Genomic DNA, 20,341 nt, shown 5'->3' with positions numbered 1-20,341 from the left:
TATTTTACACTCAGGCCTTTTACACGCAGCTGGATTACTACTCCTATAGCTGTGATGGCGTTACGAACGGTGCACGCCCGAAATGACGAAACCATTCAAAAAAAAAAAAAAAAAAAACTGAAAGAACTTTACTAATGGCAATACCGTGCAATATAAACTTTCTTTTAAATAGAGACACCACCTCGTGCCGACGCCGCCGAATCGCCTACGCCGTACGCTATAGCGCAGGATGCGTACCTTGCCGCGCACAAGACGCCGTCCCAGCTGGACCGTTATTTAACGCCGGAAATTCGAGCGCGATTCCGCATAGCACCACCGACGCCAACCAAGAAGACCGTGCAGCCGCAGCCAGACGCTGACGCCGACGCTGACTATGTCCATTCAGCTACATTTAAAGTTGGGTACCTTGCCGCGCACAAGACGCCGTCCCAGCTGGACCGTTATTTAACGCCGGAAATTCGTGCGCGATATCATATACCACCACCACCACAGCCAACCAACAAGACCCTGCAGCCATCGCCGGACGCTACAGAGCCGAAGGGCCGAGCGCGATTCCGGATCCTGTATCCGACGACGCCCGGGTTCCAGAAGCGGCCGACCCCGTACACTTCATCGGTAATGGCGACGTTCCAGGATCGTGTCGTTGGCGTGATGCAGCAGCCCGCCGTCAGCAGTCTTGCACCCACCAGCACCAGCTCAGCCCAGCGTGTGGCGCTCGCGCTGGCCGACAAACCGGCGGCGTTTGGCAAACGGTTGCCGCAAACGCTGGCGTCGGGGCTGGCGAACGCACCAGTGTTTGTGGTTGCGTTTGCAAACTCGCCGTACGATACCGCCCCCACCCGAAGCCCGTCTATATGCCGCGCACATTCCGATCACCGGTCCAGATGGTGTGGCAGGAGGGCTACTGGGTAGCGATGGACCTCGCGCGAAAGGTAAAATCTTCATCTGCCCATGTTGATGTCCAATAAAATGGCAACGCTTTATTCTACTCCGTAGGTGCCAAGCGTGGTTTGCGAGGAACTGACGCCGGCCAGTTTGATTGTCGGCGACGGGGTCAAGCGCTCCGCAACGGCATATGCCGAACCGGAGGTGCCAGCACTGTTCCGGGCTTACCGGAAGTGCATCGTGGAATCGCCCGAGCACAAGCTGTTGTTCCACCTCGGCCACATGGCACAATCGGCGAACCACCGCCAGTCCGCGATCCTGAACCGCACCACGTTCTCGATGGTGAACCTGGCACCCATGGAGGGGGTTACCCTAAACATGGGTCGTTGGGCTCGCCTCGAGAAGCACGTGCGGAGGCTGCTAAAGCGAGGATGCTGCATAACCTGCTACACCGGCACGCTATTCTGCCCAATGCCTGGCGAGACGGAGGTGCGATACACCAGGCTGCCGGGTGGAGTATGCGTGCCGAATGCGTTTTTCAAAGCTCTCGAGGTACGGTATCCGGAGGGAAAGGTGGAGCGGCAGTTTTTCACAATGTACAACAGGCCGCAAATTAACGAAGGCGGCCTGGACTCCTACCGGATACCACCTCGGGAGCTTTACGAGCAGTGCGGTATGCAGTTCTTCTCGCTTTAGCAGCCAGGCACTCTCGCTTTCTGACACTACGCTTCGCAAACTCATCAACACGTCACTGAAAAAATATTTTGTCGCTCTGGCACCACGATTTCCACTCTCGCCGCACTTTTTCTCTCCGACTATGTAAAAAAATGAATGAAAAAAAAAAATCCCTCCGTTCTCTCCGAACTGGCTGAATGGTTTTTGTCCGGATCGGTGCTTACGATCCGTCTGTTTTATCCGAAACTACAGTCGACTCTCTGACCGTCGATCCTTTCGATATCAATATTATCTTCAAGAACCCACTAGAAGGAATTGAGCAGAAAAATTAGCATAGCATAGCATAGCATTGGTGTCTACCCGTAGCTGCTACTTCGTTATTGACCAGGACCCCCAAACATTGCTCCGTGGACCACAGATGAAAAGTAGGAACCAATCATCCCCCCTTCGCAATTTTCAAAGGTCCCTATCGTGCTGATCAATACCGACGCCGGCCACGACCAGTGGTAAGACACGGGGAAGTGGATGGGAATGTTAGCCGATACTTGAGTGATGGGACCGCCAAATCGACTGCGTCTCCGACAAAGTATCACATGAGTTTTGAGGGGTTAGTAAGATGGGTATGAGGTCAGGATTCACTGTGGTAGGTGATGCGACCATGAGCAATTTGTTTATCGGTTGAAATTTTAAAAATCTTAGGCAGCCGGCTGCGGAAAGATACCTATCTAGGGATTTAAATATAGTATTAATTCGACCGCGATTCTCCAGAAATTCTCCGTCGGCGTGCCTTCCGATCAACGATGATGTAGGAAGGGCTTCATTCATTAAAATTATTTTATATCATAAGCCTTAAAACATATCCGTCAACGTGCCTTCCGATCCTCGATGATATGGAAAGGACTTAATCCAGCAATACGACTTGCTTGTCTCAAATATCGGATCAAAAATCGGATCGTTTCTATCGAAAACTAAAATAAAATTCAAGAAGGAATTGAGCAGAAAAATTAAAGAGAAACATTTAATCAATATCAATTAAACACAAAACCATTGAACTAAATTAGGCTTTCATCCTATGGAAAAGAGCATATCCAATATGAACAACTATTAAACTCAATTTAAGGTAGTAGATATAAGTAGTCAAAACTTGAGTAGTACCTGGGTTATCTGTTTTGAGCGTGTATACTGTGTCCTGATTTCGAGTTCTTTAGTTGTTTTACTTTTTAACACTCACAGTATAGTACAAAATCAGATAAGAAATTAACAGAAAATGACCACTTTTTTGTATACAAATGTTATGCGTAGAAAACATTTATAATGATCCGGCAATATTGGAAAACCAAACAATACAATGAGATCAGTTCCCATAGAGTTATCTACGTGCGCATGTATTGCGTGTACGTACACGAAAAAGATTAAGGTTAAATTTTGTACCCGCCAGCAAAACAAATGGGGTGCTAGTGTGCGTGAGCTCGGGCATAGATAACTGAGAACAAACGAAATACCAGAGGGTGAACACATATTTTCCGCGCACCACCAAACCGAAGTGCGCTTCTCTTCTGTTGCGCCGTACAAAAACTGAGTGGTTTGTCGCAAGCGTGTACATCGTCAACCTTCCGTATGTTTTGCGTGTACGCACACGAAAATAAAGTGAGGTTAAATTTTGTCAGGCAGCAAAATCAAAGTTTTGAATTGGGTACTAAAGCCCTATGACAATTTTTATGTACAATGGTATTGCTTATTGCGAGATAAAATCCCATTTCTCCTCCGCTAAGACTGACAGGAGGTTACAGCCGCCGAACTACCGCGGTGCAAAAATCAGCGAGTTGAACTGAAATTCAGCAATGATTTAGCTGTCAACTTGATTTGTTTTGAATATTTTCCAAAAAGTCAGCAGAAAACTCAAGGCAACCTTTGACAACAACCAAAAATTTGTTCTGCGACTGTCATGCGACCATTCTTCTGCGGCCGTATCAACGCGCGTGAACTCTAATGGAATACCCGATTCGACTGGTAGTTTGACAGTTCGCTCCATAAGAAATACATTGCTTACTACCAATCGCGTCGGGTACTCCATTATCGACGCCCGCGATAATAAATTAGAGACCCTAGATAGGGAGACTGGTCTAAGCTTGCTAAATCGATCTGGCAACGTATGTTTTGAGCTTGGCAACACTGATAAGTTTTGCTGGGCATAAAGGCAAATGCTCGTTTGGGTACGTCAAACTCGCGTCTGTTTGGGGACGTCAAATTCACTTCGTCCAGTCTCCCTATTTAGGATCTCTACGGTAAATAACACGATTAAAAACAATTTCTGATCACTTTTTTTCATTTTAATGCAAAAAATTTGTTTGACTGGACAACATTTTTTCGATGGATCAACTATGGTCCCCTTGGAACGAGCTGTCAAGTAGGAACTTTTCTGTCAAGAAGGACCGCGAGGTTAATTTTTCAAAATTGATTTAAAATCCATTTTAAACTCTTTGTGGTCGTCCAAAGGGTCATTGCACTCAGAAAAATAAGCTTTATCGCTTTAAACAAAAATATCAGCAATCTAAACTTCATTTTAGGACCCAATTAGGTACAGTGTTTAAAGTAATTTTAACGTTTGATGTTTAGTTTGTCTTATTCAGTTTATTTTATACGTGTATCGAGAAATTAAAGAGAGATGATAGCCGAGATGTTAGAAGTGCGTTACCGTCTCACATCTCTCTTTATATTTTCTCGATACACGCTAAAATGAACTGAATAAAAAAACATTACAGGATGAGAAAAAACTTCGTTTCAGAACAAGGGGCAGGAAACTCCAAGTATAATTAGTCAATTTAAGTATACTTACGTTATTTTAATATACTTGTTAATATACTAACGAAATTCGAATCACGAGACCACCTTAACTATACGCTTCTTGGCTTTGACAGTTCGATTCGTTCGTTTGCTTGCCTGTGTTTATGCTGAGCATTAAAATTTTCAAGATGTGGCAGTTTTTAGTTTAATCATAGATTTAAAGCTGAAAACTGATTGAAAACGACATGATTCACATGATAGAACCACCATTCGATCACCCAGCTGTAGCCAGACAGCATATCCCCTTTTTTTAAATACCGAAAAGGGCAATTCCTCGGTCTGTGACTATTTATATAATATTGCCGCGGGTTCCGGGTCAAGAGCCCAGTTAATCAAGAATTTTTTCATCTTTTTTACAAATACTTTGTCCCAAAAGTAAGGTCCCCCACTTCAGTAACCCACGACGGATTCCTCCTTATATTGTGAAAGCAGACAAAAATCGAAACACGAGCGCAACCTGTCAAAGCCTGTTGCGCCACAGACTGATGTACACGCTTACGATAAACCGCTCCATTTTTGTATGGCGCAACAGATTGTTTTGCGCAACAGAAGAGATGCGCACTTCGGTTTGGTGGAAGCTGCATAATAATGTACTATAAGCTCTCCTCTCGGCAGTACCGAACTGGCCTGCCGGTCCATTGAGTGATCAATCGCTTCATGCATAATTCCGTGCAACTGGCGCAATCTTCTCCACCAAAATCATTCCCGCAACGGGTTCGCACAGTCCCCGTATCCGCGCTTAATCTGCGATAATATCATTGAAAAAAATCAAAATGTAATCGCCGGAAGCCCCCTCCAAACCAACAAAGTCACCACTCCGGGAGAGCTTTGAAACCGGATGTAAGTTTGGCGCTGCCCTGAAGAATAAGAGGGGATTTTTGATTAATTTATTCCAGAACGATTCTCAAGCCCTGGAGGAACTATTTCTCAACTTGCCGGTTCCGTCGATTTGTTGGTTAGGTTTGGCGGGTTTGGCAAAAACCAAAATAAACATAAAAAAGTTGTGACATTTCTAGACGTCACACCGACGTTTTTTCAAGATGATTCATGTTAGCATAGAATAGAGATAGGTAGAATTGCCACTTGCCGATTCCCCCTTGTAAACGTCAAGCGACTCTGCCGACAGCGCCACCACTGCTCGAAACGGGGAACTTCAACTTTGATGGAACTGCCCTGTGCATTCTGGAGGGTGCGTTTTGTTTGACAGTGACAGATGGAAAAAGGCTTGTTGACGTTCAGTTGGCAATCAAAAATGTGAAATGGTGCTTGGAAGCCGGATGAAAAGACGAGACTAGTGAAGGCGGTAGAACGTTAGGATTAGGCGCAAATTGCGCTTTAAGTTGGAGTGCGGAGTCTTTGCTGGAACACCACGACCACTTTTCTTCACTCCGAACGGCAAAATAGTCATTTCCTCTTCCGATTCTTCACTTGGTTTGACAGCGACAGCGAAATGTCAACATGACAAAACAGATGTCTTGGAGAAGTGAAAACGGGTGTCAACTTATTTGGCATAATCTTGAAATTGGGTCCTAAAATGAAGCATAGATTGCTGATATTATTGTTTACAGCGATAAAGCTTATTTTTATGAGTACAATGACCCTTTGTACGACCACAAAGAGTTTAAAATGGATTTTTAAATGAATTTTGAAAAATTAACCTCGCGGTCCTTCTTGACAGAAAAGCTCCTACTTGACAGCTCGTTCCAAGGGGACCATAGTTGATCCATCGAAAAAATGTTGTATTGTCAAAAAAAAATTTTGCATTAAAATGAAAAAAAGTGATCAGAAATGGTTTTTAATCGTGTTTTTTACCGTTGTACATAAAAATTGACATAGGGCTTTAGTACCCAATTTAGAAAAAAAAGATGCTGATGCGAAATAAAAATCATTTAATCTTATTTAAAACTAAATATCCTAGTTAAGGGATGCACTTATCTTGAATTTTCATAATTGTTTTGATTTGTTTTCCATGTTGTTTAAAATCATTTTACATTTTTAATAAATAATATATATGTGCCAACCAGTTCTCCACATTCTTGACAGTATTATGCGCAGGGTGTTGTAGTTCCCCGTTTCGCCGCTGGCATCAGTTAGGCAGCACAGTTTTGTCCCCCGTTCGGTAAATGAGTGGCAATTCTATCTTTCTCCGGTTAGGGTGGAAGAGCGTAAGTATACTAACATTATTTAATTATACTTATTAATATACTTAGGTAAAGTTCTAAGAGTTTCCAGCCCCTTGTTTCAGAATCATTTTTCGACCCAGATTAACGTGCTCAACAACCTTACCCTACAGAAGAAAATAAAAACAAACGAAATTTGCAGGAAAATCAAATAAAATCCACTTTTCTGAAAAACTTTTATTATAACTAAAATCCGGTTTTCGTGCACATGCTTTTATTTGACAGCTCGAAATTCCTTCCCCGTAAACAAAAATCCGACGATACGCTCAACTTAGTCGGGTGGTTTCGGCCGACATTGACCAACCAGGCAATCGTTGTCAAAACCGGCCGACGAAATAAATCGATTTTTATCCATTTTAGTCTGCAAAAAAAAGAAAAGAAAATGTGCCTAAAAATCACACTCCCAAACTAAACTAAATCGGTTGGTAAGTTTTGACCACACCAAATTTCGTTTAGTGTGTCGTCAGATGGTCAAATTTTCTACGGGGTTGAAACCATTTGACAGCAACAGGCTCAATGCGATCAAAACAAAGGAGAAAAAAGTGGGTGAGAAAAGCAATTTGTCACTGAATGGCAAAAAGTTTCAGCTTCGATCGATAAGGGAAGGTGAGTTTGGTTTTCTCGGGTGAACACGAAAAAAAAAAGAGTTAATTTTATCGCGTCGAGTTTGCAGCACCGAGTCTCACCACTGCTGGTCGTCGTGGTGGGCACATTGTTGGCCATTCGTCGTTGCTGTTGCCGTTCGCCTCCTTCACCTTCGCCTTCGACGGCCTCCGGATCCGGGATGGCGTCGTCGTCGTCGGCGGTGGCGGCCGGGGGCGGTGCTCCGTCGACGGGTGGTGGCGGCGGTGGTCGATTCTTTGCGAACCCCTTTCCGGATTACGGGGGTGGGCCGGTGGTGAAGAACGATGACCACATCCGGAGTTTGGTGCAGTCGTACGTGAATCTGGTGGTGGACAACACCCGGGACGATCGGAACACGGACCACCGCGGGGATTTGTACGTGGGCGATGCTGGGATCGCGTACATGTTCCTGCGGTTGCACGAGTGTGGCCTGTTTGGGCCGGACGCGCTCCAGTATGCCAAACAGTACGCGGTCAGTGCCAAAGCGAAAGCGGTCCGGTACGCGATCAAACCGGAGGAACGGTGCTCGTTTCTGTGCGGGAATGCCGGGATCTTTGCCGTGTCGGCGGCCATTTGCCACCGGATGGGCCAGCGGCAGGAAATGGACGAAGATCTGCGGAACTTTGCGTCCGGAATAACCGTTTGCAAGCGGATCGACTTTAATAAGAACGGCAGCGACGAGTTGTTGTTTGGCCGGGCCGGCTACCTTGCCGGAATCTACTGGCTGCACCAGAACATCGACAAGCGACTGTTTGCGCACGAAACGCTGACCGTCATCGCGGGCGTAATGATCGAAAGTGGCAAGCGCTACTCGGCGGCCCACCGGAGTCCGGTTCCGCTGATGTACCACTGCTGGGGCGACGAGTACCTTGGGGCGGCCCACGGCATATCGGCCATCATGCACATGCTGCTGGAGTCACCGTTTCAGGTGAGGACCTTTACTTTCTCAACTCGATTTGCAAAAAATGGCATTTTGGGCGCCCAAATCGTCAACTTGGCAAATTTGCAAAATGCAAAGTTTCTCCTAATTGTTTAAGGAGGAGGGCGACATTTTTTGTAAAGAACTTGTTAGTCGACGACAATCTTACAGCTCAGCCCTGCTAATGTCCCTGCTACCTTTTTCAGGCCAACCCCAACGGGAACGAGATGGCCGCCGTCCGGGCCACCGTCAACTCGCTGCTCTCGCTGCAGGACGCCGACGGGAACTTCCCCGTCACGCTGCAGGACTATCTACAACGAAGCCGGGACGAGCTGCTGGTTCACTGGTGCCATGGCGCCCCCGGCATCGTCTACCTGATGGCCAAAGCTTACCTCCTCTTCAAAGACCCCAAATACCTGCAGTCGTGCGTGCGCTCGTGCGACCTCGTCTGGCGGAAGGGCCTACTGCGCAAGGGGCCCGGAATCTGCCACGGCGTCGCCGGCAGCGGCTATGTCTTCCTTCTGCTCTACAGACTGACATCGAACCCAAAGTACCTCTACCGGGCGCTCAAGTTTATGGAGTTTCTCACCCACGAGGAGTTCATCCGGTACGCGCGCAACCCGGACCGGCCCTTCAGTCTGTACGAGGGGTACGCCGGCACCGTGTGCTTCCTGCTCGATCTGCTCCGGCCGGAACAGGCCGCCTTCCCGTTCATGGATGTGTTCGATACCAAGTGTTAGAGATGACGACGACGAAACAGTTGATAATTATAATGATAATGATGATGGTAAAGATGATGATGATGATGTTCTTGTGTACTGTGTACCACTCAACAGAAACGATAATAATAATATTATGATACAAAACATTATTAAAACACACAGCAGTAGCAGTGCAGTAACAGGCTCGAAATTCGAAGTTTAGATGTGTCTCACGTGAATAAAAATTAATTTAACGATTCCTTTTCACAACTATGCACCGTACTAACGTGTGGAAATTAATTGTTCAGGACTGGTTAGGATATCACACGAATCCATGTGATTTATGATAAGTTTTAAATCTTATTTGCTGTAGAATATTTATTTTTGTTAAGTTATTAAAGTTATATACTTTTGCTAATAAACATTTTTGTTCAAACATACCAATATGTTTTATTTTTATTTCTCTGTTTTTCATCTTTGTTACTTTTCGTTTTATTATTAGCTGACCGCGATTATCTTATTTACTTCAAATTGTTTTACATTTTTGCACATTTTGTTAACACATTTTTGTATGTACCCATCTTTTTTACGATGAATCCTCCAAGAGCACCTTTTCCCGTGAGTTTTGCAATCACGATGAAAATGTTCAGAAATTCAACTTTTTGCCGCTGATTCAACGGCCATGGCTGCAGATTTGGAAACACACTCGTGCAATTCCCACGCCTCGTGACGCCGAAGCGGGAAAATCCACGTTCGTAAACTTTACCAAACTCAGCTCGTTTTGGGCAGCTTCGAATCTTCGTCGATTGGTCGCCACCACAGTTGAAGCATTTCGCTTCGATATTGTCGTTGATTGTGTTGCAAGCTTGAGTGTTGTGCTCACCTGCACAGGTTGCTCTATCGAGAAATTAAAAGTGCAACATGGAGTTAAACTTTCTATCAAGCTGCTGTGAAGTTTTCCATGACAGATGCGAAAGTTTCACTCCATGTTACCGGCTCACATCTCTCTTTTTAATTTCTCGATACGACTCTTCATGAAACAGTTCCTTCCACGTTGATGAAACACGTTGAAATGTAACGCTCCTATCTGTCTGATGCCCACTCAGCGCGTTCCGTTTGAATTCCGTTTAGAATTCCGCTTGAGCGAAAAAAGTTCGATTCGATTCGATTCGATGGTATACCATGGACTAGGGGGTGGACATATAGGTTAATAGATCATTAACACATTAACATAGATAGTTAAAGTATTGATATTTCGTTAATTTATTGACGCAAACCCACTTTTTCATTTTCACCGTTTTGACAAACCTTGGTTTCCCACCCTAATTCTTTGAGCGTGTGATGCGTGTGGGACGCCATTTTTTTCATTGCTGTTGTTGCGCTCAGGCGGTAAGGAAGTGTTGTAAAAGTGTTCGGTGCTTTTTTTTCTTAAAAAGTTTAGTTTGATGAATCCCCTGAAATGGTAAGTTAATTTGTGTGCCAGCAAGGAAAACAAAAATATTCACAGCAGTAGGCGTCGGAAACGGCATATCCGGAAGAAAATGCAGTCAAAACACTGGGATTCGCTGCCATTCTCATAACAGAACCAACCGCAATCCAATTTTTATTTCGTGCAAAATGCTGCGATAAAAAGTAGGGCAATTGCTCAATTTTTTCTAGTTTGATACCAAAATATCGTCTTCTAAGATCTGGTGGAATTGTATTTGATGTATTTCTTTCATTTTCAGGTTATGTTACGCTCGGTGTTCTGGGCGAAGATGCGCCCCGAAGTAGGAATGGTTAAGGGACAGCAGCTACAAACAACAGGTGCGAGTTGATGGTTGGGCCGGTGATGCGTCGTATCTCGATGGGGTTGATATGAGATGAGTACATCACGGGCATTACGCGTCGCGCTAACAATTGTTAAACATTTCAGGCCGACTTCAGCAGTGGGCTGCTGTGGGCGCCGATCGTCGACTCGCTGTACAGGTCGCGCTTTAGCTGGCGCAGTACCTGATCGGGTTGTTTATGATGATCGTCAGCCTGCACGTGAATCGCTGGCTGGGAAACTCCGAGGGAGATGAAGTGGTGTCCTACATCGCGCCCAACATTCCCATCCTGACGGGGATCTTTTTCGCGCTGAACTTCCTCGCCGCCACGCAGGACATTGCCGTCGACGAGTGGGCGCTGACGATGCTGAAGCGTTGCAATTTAGGTCAAAGTCATCCCCTACCAAATCGCCCTGACGCTGCTCGCCGCGGCCGTCGTCTGGTTCACCCGGCCATGATCTACGACCACCACGTTCCGTACTACTTCTATCCGATCCGATGCTGTGCTGGCGTTCTTTGCGCGAATTAGCGACCCGGCCGTCGACGGAACGTACATGGCACTGCTCAACACTCAAGCAATCTGGGCGGAAACGGGCCAATCACCGTGGTGCTGTGGAATGTCGACGTGCTGACGTAGCCGCTACTGCTGGTGAGGAGGGGAAGAAGGAGGAACCGCCTACGGCCGGCAACCAGTGGCGACAGGGCAATGGCCGGAGCCGGAGTACGTATGCGACTCGGTTTGGACAGCTGCTGCAGTCCAGTCGGTTGTGTTTCATGAAAAGCAGGAGCAGGTGGCGTCGGAAGACGCAGAATACGAGCAAGTTTCTGAGCTTGACGGATCGAACCGGGCTGACGATGGGTTGGACCGAGCATATTAAGGCTACGCCGTCGCTGATCAACCGATCCATCGTGAGTGAAGCCGTTGATGAACTTCCGGAGGATTTGCTAACGAAGCCGATTCAGCAGAAAAACATTACGACTCGGCAGCAGAGGCTGGCTCAACCGGCTAAGCAACCATTCACGTTCGTAAATAAAGAATTGTATTCGCTTTTGATTAATGAGCTAATAAAAAAGGGGTGAGGAGGGGTATGTTTTCATGTGCATCCTGTAACAGGCCTTGTACACCTTGGCAAGAACGCTAGCGATGATGGGACATTTTGAGAAAAATAAACTGCAACTTTCATAATGATAGCCTCGATTTCATTAGCCAAAGCTACACCGGAAGTCGTGATGAAGGAACTTCCCATGTCTGCCTGTACGGCCTGTTCTCATGCGTTCTTCCTGGTAGTATTCTTCAGATTCTGAGCCATATTGATGTGTAGTTCTGAGCGCCCGGGGTTCTGAAGACAGTTCCTCAGAAGCCACAGCAAAAGTCCAGCCGGGGATGCTGGAAAAGGGGAAGAAATTGTGGGGGAATGAAATAAAATACGAAATAAATACAAGCTTTCCTGGTTCCGTCCTCGTTTTTTGATAGAAAAATCTTCTCCTTCAGACGGCCACGTCCACGCACACAGATTCCGTTGATTCCGGATAAGATCCGTTTTTAACTTTATTTTCCGCTACAGTATTTAAACCTAAATAATCGCGGGTCAGGCAAGCACATGTTTTTGTTTATCAGCTGTCAAATTGAACCGAGATTTATAATACACGGTGGGAACGCCAGCTCAACTATTTGTCAGTCTATTGATAAAATATCAAAACCCTCGTCAATAGATTAACGAATAATAAAAACATTAATCCTGTCCAACCCCTAGACCATGGATGAATCGAGAAATTAAAAAGAGAGATGTGAGCCGGTAACATGAAGTTAAACTTTCGCAACTGTCATGGTAAACTTCACAGAAGCTTGACAGAAAGTTTAATTCTATGTTACACTTTAAATTTCTCGATACAATCGGCTGTCAAAAGCGATTTTTTGAGTTCTGATACTACAACCAGTATTACAACCACACAAACATGTTTGAACTGAAAATTTCGTATAAGAAAAGTGGGATATTGAACTCAGAAAATCATTATTTTTTGTTAAAATTCTAAAATTCTAAAATTTTAAAATTCTTAAATTCTTAAATTCTTAAATTCTTAAATTCTTAAATTCTTCAATTCTTCAATTCTTAAATTCTTAAATTCTTAAATTCTTAAATTCTTAAATTCTTAAATTCTTAAATTCTTAAATTCTTAAATTCTTAAATTCTTAAATTCTTAAATTCTTAAATTCTTAAATTCTTAAATTCTTAAATTCTTAAATTCTTAAATTCTTAAATTCTTAAATTCTTAAATTCTTAAATTCTTAAATTCTTAAATTCTTAAATTCTTTAATTCTTAAATTCCTAAATTCCTAAATTCTTAAATTCTAAAATTCGTAAATAAATGTTTTTATTTTTAAATTCTTAGTTCTTAAATTCTTGAATTCCACAATTTTTGAAGTCCTATTTTATGAAAGAGATTTTGAAATTATGAGAAGACATTATTTCAAATATCAGAAATTAAATTTCTTTCGAAGTGAAATTTTAGCGAGGATTTCAAACTGCATAAAAAATCTTAGATTTTGTATATTTAGACTTTCGAAATTTAAAATTTTATCATATTATAATTTTAGATTTTGATTCAATTTTGAGGTTATATTTTTGAAGTTAAATTTTTAGGTTTTTAAATATTGTTTTTTTTTTCTATTTTGAAGATTTTTTTTCATGACCCTTGCCTTGACCGTCTCTTCAGGATTTTCTTTTTAAATGGATTTATTGCTTTCATTCTTTTGGAGCCTTTAACCATAAAACGAGTTTTTTTTATCAAATACTTTCTGAATTAGTTTTTCTTCATTAAAAAATAAAATTTCTTAAATGTTGGTCGCGATACTTTTTTATATGGCGTGGATTTTGCGCGGTTTCGGAATTTAGGTCGGCGCGGATTTTTTTTCGACTCTCACGTAACAACCCTGAACATGGGAACTCTGGACACCATCAAATCTTTTGGATCGGAATATTCGAGCCGGTTGGTCAAACAAACAAACAGAATAGATTTTCACTAAACCGGTAGGTTTTCAAACGGAATCAAACAATTAAGACAGCTTCTGGGTAGATACAACTAGAGATCCTTAATAGGGAGACTGGCCGAAGTGAATTTGACGTACCCAAACAGACACGAGTTTGACGTATCCAAACGAGCATTTGCCTTTACGCACAGCAAAACTTATCAGTGTTGCCAAGCTCAAAACATACGTTGCCAGATCGATTTAGCTAGCTTAGACCAGTCTCCCTATTTAGGGTCTCTAATCCAAACGAGCATTTGCCTTTACGCCCAGCAAAACTTATCAGTGTTGCCAAGCTCAAAACATACGTTGCCAGATCGATTTAGCTAGCTTAGACCAGTCTCCCTATTTAGGGTCTCTAGATACAACCGCATCGACTCCATAAACAACTTTCATTTATAATAATATAAAAAATGACAATCTCGCCTTCAACTTACTTCAGACTTCTTGACTTTAACTCCAATTTTTAATGATCGTTAACAATACTCTCTACTTTTGGGGAACAGCAAATTGGTTCCACTTTGACAGTTCAAAATTGAAGCCGTTTTGCGAACCACTATTCAGCACCCAGATAATAACGTTTATCGAGAAATTAAAAGTGCAACATGGAGTTGAACTTTCTGTCAAGCTTCTGTGAAGTTTACCATGACAGTTGTGAATCTTTTACTCCATGTTACCGGCTCACATCTCTCTTTTTAATTTCTAGATAGTTTCAATAAAATAGTTTATCAAAACGATCAATATTTTTATCGATTTGATAAATTATGCTTTTGGCGTTTCTTCAGTGACGTTTATCAATTCGATAATTTATTTTGTGAAATTGATAAATGATTGTCATCAAATCGATAAATAAAATTATTAAATTTGATAAAATTAATAATCGAGAAATTAAAAAGAGAGATGTGAGCCGGTAACATGGAGTTAAACTTTCGCAGCTTTCATGGAAACCTTCACAACAGCTTGACAGAAAGTTTAACTCCATGTTGCACTTTTAATTTCTCGATTGGTTGCCAACCGATAATTTTATTTATCGAATTTATGGCAGAAATTTATCGAATTGGGTCCTAGAATGAAGCTTAGATTGCTGATATTATCGAGAAATTAAAAAGAGAGATGTGAGCCGGTAACATGGAGTTAAACATTCACAACTGTCATGGTAAACTTCACAGAAGCTTGACAGAAAGTTTAACTCCATGTTGCACTTTTAATTTCTCGATTGTTTACAGCGATAAAGCTTATTTTTCTGAGCACAATGACCCTTTGTACGACCACAAAGAGTTTAAAATGGATTTTTAAATCAATTTTGAAAAATTAACCTCGCGGTCCTTCTTGACAGAAAAGCTCCTACTTGACAGCTCGTTCCAAGGGGACCATAGTTAATCCATCGAAAAAATGTTGTCTTGTCAAAAAAAAATTTTGCATTAAAATGAAAAAAGTGATCAGAAATGGTTTTTAATCGTGTTTTTTACCGTTGTACATTAAAATTGACATAGGGCTTTAGTACCCAATTGATAAATCTTTTTTTCTGCGTGTTAAAATGAGTGTGTCAGAAACAATCATGGGTTATTTCATAAGTTATTAACACCTTCTAGCGAGTATGTACTTTCAACTTCTGCTATCGTCTAGCATCTCTAATTGATTTGACAAACTTGTGAAAAAGTCAGATTTTAAAAAGTTGCGGCCGCAGACAATCCAACAACCGGACATATTTAGATATTTATTTTGTTGGCAGAAAGGTAAAATTCCGGTTCTTCGAACATTGTATCAACCTACTCCAAAATCCCAGTTTTGTTCTCAATTTCAGTTTGCCCGACAAAACCCGCCGCTGCCACCATGAACGACTACGGCCTTCCGGAAAACGCGCTCGGAACCATGCTGACCAAGCTGGTCGACTTGCTGGGCCAGGACATCCGGCTCCGGCCCGTAATGACGGCGTACCGCGACTTTGTGCTGGAGCACGAACACCTGCTGGAGAACGTGGTGGAACCGGTCAAGAGCAACGCCAAAGCGGACCAGCTCCGTCAGGAGGGGAGCCGTCTTTATCTGGCCAAACGGTACGAGCAGGCGCTGGAGAAGTACAACGAAAGCATTTGCTACGCGGAGGCAGGTTCCGAACAGTTGGCCATTGGATATGCGAATCGGTAAGTGTGTGTGCGTCCCGGTAGAAAATGTTGCGAATTGATCGACTGAGTCTTTGTCGACAAACATTTCAGGTCGGCGATCTATTTCGAGCAGGGGGAGTACGAGTTTGCGCTGCTCAACATCCGGCTTGCCCGGAATCACAGCTATCCGGAGAAGCTGATGGGGAAACTGGACACAAGGGAGAAGAACTGCCGAAAGAAAATTGACGAGGGTCTCGCGAAGGACAACGTGCCCTGTCCACGGATGAGAATCAATGTCGAGGTCAATCCGAAAATTCCCTTCCTGGCCAAGGGAGTCGGCATGAAGCAGTATCCGGGAAGTGGTCGTGGGTTGGTTGCGGAGAGGAACTTCAAGACGGGCGACGTCATTCTGGACGAAAAGACCGTCATCAGTGTGGTGGGCTCTCCGTTTAAATTTCTGTATTGCAGCCACTGTGGCATCTCGAACCAGCACAGTTTGATTCCGTGTCCGGACTGTGTCATGTACATGTACTGCAGCGAGGAATGTCTCGCCGAGGACAAACGATTGACTCATCGATTCGAGTGTGGGTTTGGTGCCCAATCAGAGAACATTACGTTCAACGGATCGAACATTGCACCGAAATTGTTCCTGTACGGGTTGACCCTGTTCAACGACGATATGGAACAGACGATGAAGTACTGCGAGAAGTTCGCAAACACCGGAGCCAATCCTCTTACGTTGGACTACACAAAGTACGATCCGCTGGAGGAGTTCAAAATGCTGCACAAAGCCAAACTTCCTTGCTCGCCGTTGGTCGAGTACACGTTCAAGCTGTGCGCCGCCGTCAACTACGTCGTTCTGATGAAGCAACCCGCCGTTCAATCGCTGGTGACCTCCGAAGCGCAGAAACGGTTCTTCATGAACAGCCTCTACCACTACCAGCGCGTATCGAGCTACTTTTCGTGGGAGTGCAACTCTCCAACGCATTCCACTCCCACCGTGTCCGGCTTGATGACCATCGGAAGTCTGATCAACCACTCGTGCGACCCGAACGCACTGGTCAACTACGAGTCCGGTCGGTTCAAGTGCGTCTTTCTTCGGCCCGTCCGCAAAGGCGAACAGATCACGACTTCCCTCGGACCGGCCTGGTTCCTATTCGAGGGCCAGCCAGCGTCCGAGCTGAGCTTCGAGTGCCGCTGTCAGGTTTGTCGCAACGGAAGCATCATCGACTGGTTGAAAACGGCCAAACCGCTTCCGACCAGTGCCCAGGCCGACCTCGGGCTATGTCTGGAGGTGATGGGCAACGATAGTGCCAACGACGCGGCCAAACTGAACGCGTTCCAGCAGTTCTTCCAGCGGTACGCGCAGTATTTGCCCTGCCTGGAAATGGCCTTCCACGTGCGTTCCTATCTGGGACTTCTGATGGATGCCTTCAGGAAGGAGAACGTGAAGCTGAACCGGGCGAAGATTGCGGCTGCGGTGGTTTGAGTTGACTTTATCCATGAACTGACTCTGAATTTACATGATTCATAAGATGTTTTTTGCTTTTTCGCGACTCGCGAATAAAACCCTTCGTACACTTAAAGATAACATTAGTTCTAAAAATATGATTGTTTTTGAGAAATTCCAAGAATTTGTTAAACTGTAGACTAGACTGAAGACTCTGAAGGAACCAAATAAAATTTGCGTCCAATGTATTGAAGAGTTTGTTGACAAGGGCTTTCCATAACAAACATCAGCACTCTGTATTGTTGACCTTTTATTGACTCAATTTCAGTTAGAGTAGAAGCGATGGTCGAAACTTCTAGGACACCGACCGGACCACTACCTGATGGAGGTTAAACTGCGCCAACGCCTGTCTGAGGTCAACAAGATCCGTTACCGTCGCCCGAAGCGGTATAACAGAGAGAAGGGAAAACATTCTCTTTGGTATAACCTGTAGCGTCTCAAGAACCGTGAGGTCGCTACCGAGAAGAAAGCAGCGCGGGACAAGTGGCTGCTGCATGACTCCCGTGGGAACAAGGAGTCGTACAAACAGTTGCGAAAACAGCAAACCCATCTCTTCCGGGATAAAAGGCGCCGCCTGGAAGAGTTGGAGTGCCTGGACATGGAACAGCTGTATCGCTCCAACGAAACGCGCAAGTTCTACAAAAAGTAAAAAGTAAATCTTTCCGTATTTACAAAGCGGATTCAGTGGCAGTTTTTAACTCAACTAATGTTAACATCTGAAGGTTAATGTTAACATTCCATAGGTCGCCTTTCTAAGGTGTCGAAGATAAGGTCCAGCTTGTGACGATGCACTACCTTCCCTTTACTAAGCAATCGAATCCAGAAGAGAAACGATCGCCATTTGTGTTGTTCCGAGCTGAAATTTGAACTATGTACCGCTTACAAGGCGGAAGCGGCACCATTAGGCTACGTGACTCGGTCAAGTTCTACAAGGCACTCAGTTAATAATTATTCCGGAAAGGCTTCATGTCGCTAGCCAAAATGTGGTGGGATAGTGACGGCGGAATCTTGACGGACGAGCGTGAGGTGATCGAAAGGAGGGAGCAACATTTTGACGAGGACCTGAACGGCCCAGAGGTGGAGTACCAATGCGACGGGGGGAAATGTCGTCAGCAGTGTGGTGGACGGCGGAGACGAGGCAGTACCCACGAAAAACTGAAGAACGGTGCGGAAGTTCATCAAGTTGGGCCCGGACAAGCTGACGACTTGTCTGCACCAGCTGATTGTCAATACACTCAAACCCCGATGGTTTGACACCAACTGTTGTCAAACGAACGGGGTCACTTTTTAGTTTGACACCCCTTTTACACGGAGTTCACACACACTACCAAACGTTTGTTTTGATAGTGTTCGTGAGCGCCGTGTAAAAAGTGACAGTTCGTCACTTTTTAGTTTGACTTTGACCAACCAACGGGGTAGAAACTAAAAAAGTGTCAAACGAAAAAGTGACCAACCACCGGGGGTTGAGTGTATTTTTAGACAATAGAGGAGAAAAGCAACTCGCGACAAAATTTTGAGGCTAGGAATGGATTACCGGACGGGCCAAAATTTCTCATAGATGGCGCTGTTCGTTTGGTAGTAAGAAATTCAAATTTGTTCTGAGAAAATTACTTTTTCATTAATATCTCAAAAACTACGCAATGTAGCCTCACAAAATTTGACCTACTGATTGAAAAAAAAATTACCTTTACCAGGTCAAATTTAAAGCATAAGCGATGCTTAACTTGGGAAATATTGAATTTAAACTGATTTTCCCCATACATTTTTTAAATCGATTACTACCAGCGTGACAGCTGCCGCCATCATCGTTTTTCTCTTTCTCGCCTCGCTTTTGACAGCGAGATCAGTCAAAACGAGATGTCAAACCAGAAATATTTTGTTTTGTTTGTTGTGGTCCGCGATTTAAATCTCCGTCGGAACGGACACCACAAGCCATTCCGTCGCCTTTGTCCTTGCCCTCCGGGGTTGCACTCCCTAACGGAACACTTGCCGCTGCTGCTTTCCCAGATGGAAAAAGGCGCGCGTGGAATTTTCTGCGCGAAATGTACAGGTAAGGTTGGTTCACAGTTTAAAGGATGAACGGATTTCTAATGATATGTTTCCAAAGGTTGATGGACGCGGCCAACCAGGCCGCGTACGTAGCTGGATGACCATTCGGGGGACGCAGAAGATAAGGATGTCCTGTCCGGTCTCAATGAGGTCCAGCGTTTAAAAGCGACTTTGGTTGGATGGCCATCCGTGGGCTGAGAAGGGCGGCAGGGATCAGGAGAACGACGTGTCCAGCACGTCTGGATCTTGAGTGATTTCGAAGGTTTCGCTTTTGAGTGGGGATTTTGCCTTTTTAGCGAGCCTCGACTAGTGAAGTGGCAGCAATCCAGGACAATTTGCCGTTGGCCTTAATTTCAAACGCAGGAATCTGGTGACCCCACCAGAGTTGACCAGAAATGCACCAATCTTGGCAGTTTTCCAGCCAGCGAAACAATTACCTCTCCAAGTGGTCAGGAATGATCTCCAACTGACTTCACCGCTTCAACCGCTCTTTTGGCCATCGCTTGGCACCGAACGAGTACATCCTTTGACCACGAACAAACCGGAAGTACCATCGAGTGAGGTTTAACTCCTCTCAGTCAAATAGTCCATCATCTTGATGCGAGCTTTGCACCGTGGCAGATCCGTAAAGTGACCAAACCCATCCAGAATCCTCCTCTTGCAGTCAATCCACTCAACCAGTGGCAGCCGATGCCTCTTCGCAAGCTCAAAATCGTACCGATCGTGTGCCGGTGTTATTTTGACCGCCCTCGTGCCAAACACCGCGTCAACCGACTCGTCAAAAAACCAGCGGAATTTCCTCCTTCCGTATCGGGTGCTACAGCATGGACGTAATCCCGCGCAAGCGCGCGTACCACCCGTCGTCGGATTCACCGCCACCGCCACATCCCCGAGTAGCGTTTCCGGCCGGGTCGTCGAGATGACGATCCTTGAACTTTATAAGCCACGTCGACCGAAGGTGATTTTGCTCTTATAACCCGGAACCTCAACCAGGGTAGGACCGTTGATTTCCACGTTGT

The 20,341-nt window shown here is 44.6% G+C and overlaps 3 protein-coding genes across 5 annotated transcripts; all 3 read left to right on the top strand.

Annotated features, from left to right (window-relative positions):
- The first annotated feature begins 914 nt into the window (after nucleotides 1-914).
- LOC6038279 (nuclease C1) lies at nucleotides 915-1,581 on the top strand. Its single transcript, XM_038250775.1, has 2 exons — nucleotides 915-932; nucleotides 997-1,581. The coding sequence occupies exons 1-2, from the start codon at nucleotides 915-917 to the stop codon at nucleotides 1,579-1,581; spliced, it is 603 nt and encodes a 200-aa protein (XP_038106703.1).
- A 5,452-nt stretch (nucleotides 1,582-7,033) lies between these two features.
- Nucleotides 7,034-9,110, top strand: LOC6038283 (lanC-like protein 3 homolog). 2 transcript variants are annotated; one of them, XM_038256586.1, is made up of 3 exons: nucleotides 7,034-7,190; nucleotides 7,251-8,136; nucleotides 8,334-9,110. In XM_038256586.1, the coding sequence occupies exons 2-3, from the start codon at nucleotides 7,369-7,371 to the stop codon at nucleotides 8,865-8,867; spliced, it is 1,302 nt and encodes a 433-aa protein (XP_038112514.1). In that variant the 5' UTR covers nucleotides 7,034-7,190; nucleotides 7,251-7,368; the 3' UTR covers nucleotides 8,868-9,110. The 2 variants fall into 2 exon arrangements, with proteins under 2 accessions (XP_038112514.1, XP_038112513.1); XM_038256585.1 differs by having other exon boundaries at nucleotides 7,074-7,190; nucleotides 7,258-8,136.
- A 6,188-nt stretch (nucleotides 9,111-15,298) lies between these two features.
- LOC6038285 (SET and MYND domain-containing protein 4) lies at nucleotides 15,299-17,461 on the top strand. Of its 2 annotated transcripts, none has more exons than XM_038257642.1 (3): nucleotides 15,299-15,397; nucleotides 15,466-15,802; nucleotides 15,875-17,461. In XM_038257642.1, exons 2-3 carry the CDS (start codon nucleotides 15,495-15,497, stop codon nucleotides 17,250-17,252), a joined length of 1,686 nt encoding a protein of 561 aa, XP_038113570.1. In that variant the 5' UTR covers nucleotides 15,299-15,397; nucleotides 15,466-15,494; the 3' UTR covers nucleotides 17,253-17,461. The 2 variants fall into 2 exon arrangements, with proteins under 2 accessions (XP_038113570.1, XP_038113571.1); XM_038257643.1 differs by having other exon boundaries at nucleotides 15,309-15,397; nucleotides 15,448-15,802.
- Nucleotides 17,462-20,341: the final 2,880 nt, after the last annotated feature.

Source organism: Culex quinquefasciatus, chromosome 2 (genome assembly GCF_015732765.1).
Source record: "Culex quinquefasciatus strain JHB chromosome 2, VPISU_Cqui_1.0_pri_paternal, whole genome shotgun sequence".
NCBI classification, from domain to species: Eukaryota; Metazoa; Arthropoda; class Insecta; order Diptera; family Culicidae; genus Culex; species Culex quinquefasciatus.
The sequence above is the reverse complement of the archived record's forward strand: the minus strand, read 5'-3'. Positions and strand labels throughout refer to the sequence as shown.

Excerpts from the sequence above, each read along its gene's own strand:
- LOC6038283 (XM_038256586.1), top strand. The coding sequence starts at position 7,369 with ATGGCGTCGTCGTCGTCGGCGGTGGCGGCCGGGGGCGGTGCTCCGTCG. Across the intron at positions 8,137-8,333 it reads TGCTGGAGTCACCGTTTCAG|GCCAACCCCAACGGGAACGA; the intron begins GTGAGGACCTTT and ends TACCTTTTTCAG.
- LOC6038285 (XM_038257642.1), top strand. The coding sequence starts at position 15,495 with ATGAACGACTACGGCCTTCCGGAAAACGCGCTCGGAACCATGCTGACC. Across the intron at positions 15,803-15,874 it reads GCCATTGGATATGCGAATCG|GTCGGCGATCTATTTCGAGC; the intron begins GTAAGTGTGTGT and ends CAAACATTTCAG.